The sequence below is a fragment of the Parasteatoda tepidariorum genome, chromosome 6, assembly GCF_982258835.1.
Source record: "Parasteatoda tepidariorum strain Cologne lab strain chromosome 6, Ptep-v5.0, whole genome shotgun sequence".
In the NCBI taxonomy this organism is placed as follows: domain Eukaryota; kingdom Metazoa; phylum Arthropoda; class Arachnida; order Araneae; family Theridiidae; genus Parasteatoda; species Parasteatoda tepidariorum.
The window spans coordinates 29,089,234-29,094,366 of record NC_141760.1 but is presented as its reverse complement, the minus strand read 5'-3'; the positions used below and the strand labels follow the sequence as shown (position 1 = coordinate 29,094,366).

At 28.4% G+C, this 5,133-nt stretch overlaps 1 protein-coding gene across 1 annotated transcript; it reads right to left on the bottom strand.

Moving 5' to 3' along the window:
- Positions 1-3,693: 3,693 nt before the first annotated feature.
- On the bottom strand, positions 3,694-4,767 carry LOC107441236 (putative E3 ubiquitin-protein ligase makorin-1). The gene has a single exon (XM_087166795.1). It carries the CDS (start codon positions 4,765-4,767, stop codon positions 3,694-3,696), a length of 1,074 nt encoding a protein of 357 aa, XP_087022921.1.
- Between the last annotated feature and the right edge of the window lie 366 nt (positions 4,768-5,133).

Here is a 5,133-nt window from a genome sequence, read left to right as displayed (position 1 = left end):
CCATGTTTTTATATTATTTATATTAACCTCTATATTTTAAACCTATTTTATGAGTTCTATATACTTGCAGCTTTTGCGCAGCAATGAAACTTATTAATTTTCTTCGTTTTTCTTCCTTTCATCTTCGGATTTCTAATATTATGGCAATTTACGAATGTCTCTAAGGAAAGGGGTGGGCTGTTATAGTAATATACAATGCGCAAATTTAAAAAAAAAAAAGAAAAAAAGGCGGACCACCCAGAGAAATTTTTTTATCTAATGATCGATTCTTCACGTTCTAGGACTCAATATTAAATGTTCTTCAAATTTCTTAATTAATTATTCACCCTCTCGAACCTTTAAAATTGAGTCTAACTACATGAATAACCCATCATTACATAAAAAGTTATTCAGGGTGATCCGCTTTTCATTTTGTTCCCTGTACATCTTGATATGCATGATGCTAATCTTAACTTTCCAAAACTACCTGAAAACTATTGCTGTTAGTTTTCATTTTATCACAAAGTATTTTTGATATATATTATTGAAAATACATTACCATTAATATTGGTTTAAAAGGTAGACTTTAAAGGTGTAAATTAATTACTATTTACATGTAAATAATTTAAGTAATCAAACACATAAACTCTGAACATTCACAGCTCTCTTTCAACTGAGTGGGATCGTTGATAACCAAAACGCGGAGATTACCGCAATCTGTAAAGTATGGTCTTTATAGTTTTGTCAGGGGAGCAGTCAAAAGTTCTTTGTTCCTTATTGCTATTATTTATTTATTTTTTGTACTTCGTTATAACTCTAGACTTTTTTTTAGAAGATCACAAACTTTTTTCACGTATCTAATTTGTTCATCAGAAGATATTTCCATACGAAAAAGATAAATAATTATTTTTCGCACTTTTTTCTAATAATTATCAATTTTAAAACAAAATATAGAAGATTTTTCTCATCACTTTAGCTAACGTAATATAAAGTGACAAAATGTGAACAAAAGTGGATAAAATGTTTTTGAAAAATAAAGATTTAAAAACTTTTTACTCAGAAACTATACCATCAAATTTTGCCACTTAAAATTACGTTGATAAAAATGCTGTATTTTTCTGTCTATTGTTAAACTTTAATTCAGAAACAGTTATTAATTATTTTTTAATATTTACAATAAAAAATAACTAATGCTGTTAAAATTATTTTTTCTTGGAATCTTTAGTGAATTTAATAACTGTGTACTAATATTGTTCAATTCTTTTCGATAAGAGATGTTAATTTCACTATTGAGGTTTTAATTAATGTTAATTTTACCATTGAGGTATTTATTAGAAAATTATATTCTGGAAAATACATTTTGTATTTTCCAGATTCCTACTATCCTTATTGTGGTAGAAAAAAGTTTTAATCAGTTGAAAAACATTTAAGGTTATTGGAGCAAAATATATTTTTGATCCTGATTTCGCAACTTACTTGGCACCATTTAAACCTTTAAAGAATCGTGTACAATACGTAAAAATTCGCCCATTATACCAAATTATAAAATTTTTTGTACAGGGGGTGCAATTTGGCCGAAAAACAACTCTCTGAAACGCATCTTTTAGGGTTTTTCTTTTGAACTTGAACTAATTTGACTGACAACTTAACTAACTTATGTACACGAGTTATTTTATGGTGTTTTCTTTATTGTCCATTATTTCTTTGAAGATGCAGTTAGTTATATTAAAATTGAAAAATATTTCTTAAAATATTTTTCAAAATGTTAATTGAAAATTTACTAGAATTTAATACTTATAAGAAAATAATAAATAAATAATTAAGTTATTAGTTAAAGATACTCTGCACTGTTTTGATTATGAGAAAGAATTAGCATATTTTTATCAAATACATCGGAAAATAATTATTAAAAACCAATGCATTTCTTAATAAAAGCTTTTGTTAAGAAAACTATTATACATATTTCTAAGTTTCTTCTTTCATTACATGATAAAGTAATATATACTTTTTCAATCAATTATTTAAAAAAAGATTAATTTAGCTTTTAAACTGCAAAAAGTTAAGTGAAAAATACAAACGTAAGACCTTTTTCGGTTATACCAATATATATATATATATATATATTTTTTTTTTGTAAATTTTTGTATTAATAAATGATATTTCAAACATTGTCTTAAATGCGAATATCTTTTGTAAAATATAATATTTTACAAACAAAAAATAAGGAATTAATTAATGACCCATATTTGAAGATCAAGATTTACGCTATGATCGCTAAAGCTTTTCCATTTTACAATTATTCTAATTTAATATCCTAATTCTAATTCAAAGTAAACTGCTAATAAGAAATTAAATTTTTTCAAGAGCCTGAAATTATCACATTACTATTGTGAGAAAAATGAAAAAAATGCATTTCATGAGGTAATAAAGTATGGAACTACTGCCGTGAAAAATAGGAAATCTATTTCCAGAGAGAAGCATTTCGTTATTAATGTTTGCATTCTAAGCTTAATCTAACGGAATTTAAAAAGAACTATAAAAAAATATCGTTAATAGCTAAATTGTCCCACTTTTTAATTTTCAGAACAGAAGCAGTACCATACTGAAACATCTCATAAATTTTAACGTAAACATCATCACTTGACTTTACGAAACAAAATAAATGAAAGGTAATAAAAAGTGAAGAAATTAAAACAGAATAAAAAAATGGTAACATGACGCTTTATTTAAAAAAAAATCATGAAATATGGTTACACTTAAAATTATTTTTAAAAAAAGTATATTTATAGAAAAGTATAAATTCAAATCTACGGATTAGAGCAAAATGTGAACAGCTAAAAATATATTTAAAAAATAAGCATTTATCCATAGATTATCCATTTTTATAGGGATTTTATTTAATAAAGTATATTCATTGAAAAACATAAATTCAAAGCATGTGTTGTGGAATTGAGGATGAAGGTTAAAAAACAACTCACGGTAACAGTTATCAAATGTAATAAACAGGAATTATATCAGATCACAAATAGATAATTTAAGCTGAACACAATAAAAAAATTCTTGCACAGTTAAAGCTAAACAAATATTGCACTTTTTGCTTATGCGTTGTATGTACATTTAACATATATATTCATTTGTATGTCACATTGAAGATTCAAAAATATTCATCATAAACCATATTTAATAATTCAGAAAAAAAATTCAGTTTTACTTTCTTAAACAATTAATAATTGTAATAAAATTCTCAGAGATTTAATCATTAGTTACACTTATATTACACTAAAAGTTTTTTTTAGAAGCATATTGATAGAAAAATAAAAATGTTTTTGAATCTAAGATTTAGCCTGAAATCAGTCAACATTAAAATATATTCTCAAAATTAAATATTATCATTTATTAAATAAGACTAGCTCTAAGTTTTACACTCAAAATAACTTAAAAAAAGTATGTATAAAAAACATAAGTTCGAAACATGTGTCGACGAATAAGATTAAAATAAAGGAAGCAATTTTAAAATAATCAAAAAAAAAAAAAAAATCGCAGTTACCATTGTCAAATGCACTAAACAGGAATAAAATCAGCACTTAAAAAGAGAATTTCAGCTGAACATAATAAAAAATTCTTGCATGGTTAAATCTAAACAAATTGTGCACTTTCTACAAACGCCTTGCCACTACTTTCATATACAATGGCACAATGTAGATTCGAAATTGTTCACCATCTTCTTGAGTTCCTAAACATTCTATTACTAAAGCGAGGTGTCTGGGCAGCTGCTGATGGAATAACAGGCATTGCGTGAAGATGAAAGCACTCTTCACCAAAGGGGCAAATTCCTTTACCATTTTTGAAATATTTACAACGTTTCGTGCTCGAAGACTTTTTATACTCAGCAATTAATATCTCCTTTTCCCCTTCGGAATGAACCCATTTCTTACTGGGGATGTAAAATCTAGACGGCACTCTACATTCGGGACAAGCACGAGTAACATCAGGATCTATAAAATCTTCTTCATGAGAATTTCTCACATTTCTCCATTTAATGATGCAGGATAAACAAAACACGTGATTGCAATTCTCGAGAATACCAAATCGACGCTCTGCAACTCGATCTTTTTCCAATACGATATCCAAACATATACCACATGACAAATCACGTCGAATATCCGTATCTCGCTCATGCCTACAGACTGCAATATGAAGACCTCGTTGCTTTTCATCAAAAGGATCCAAGCAATATCTTTGACACAGTTCACATAACTCTCCGTGGATGCATGGACAATCGTCGAATGGACAAACGCCATCAAAGAAATGCGGGCAGAATTCCAAATCCAACTTCTGTGGCTCTGAACTATCAACACTGTCATTTGAATTCGAAGCAATGGCTAAATATTTGCTGCTTTTCGGCACGAATTCAGGTGCATTTATCCAGTCGTGTAAATCTGATTCACGACAAAAAGATGCCTCACCATTTAAACTGGTGTTGAAAGTTTGAAAATTTCGTTCCGCGGGAAAAATATCCATATTTCCTGTCTGTTGCTGTAAATGATCAGTATTCTGCTCTTCATTACAAGGTTGAGATATATAATAAACATCATCTTCAGCTTTTGGATGAGAATACCAGCAATTATCACCAAACATGCAAATGCCTTTCAAAGAAAAACGGCAGACGATATTTTCACGAAATCTAGGCGTCTGTCTAAAATTGCACCTATTACCTTCTTGGCAAGAAGAATTTAAATAAAACGGGCGCACTAATTTCGTCATATCTAGTGGTGCGCTTTCAGCCATTTTATATAATACTTAATTCACTTTCACCTCTGCTAGTGATAACAACCAACTAAGGAGTAATAAAGTATAGTGCACTGGGGGAGATAGTGTACATCAGAGGGCGTGTCGATTCTGATAACGTGACTATAATCATCCTGAGCAAGGCGTATGATTGGTTATCTACAAACTCATTTATACAACACTATCTACAAACTGGTTATCTGGAGGTCATCATTGCGCATGCGCAAAGTGAACCTTTTTAGGTTGTTTCAGTTGCCATTTGAGAAATAAAAAAAAATTATTACCGTTTTAATTTTATTTAACCTTTTTTCTTATTTGACGCAAATATTTCCTACTTGGTTTATGCAAGTGCTAATATAAAAAGAT

Coding starts and splice junctions, on each gene's coding strand:
- LOC107441236 (XM_087166795.1), bottom strand. CDS start 4,767: ATGGCTGAAAGCGCACCACTAGATATGACGAAATTAGTGCGCCCGTTT.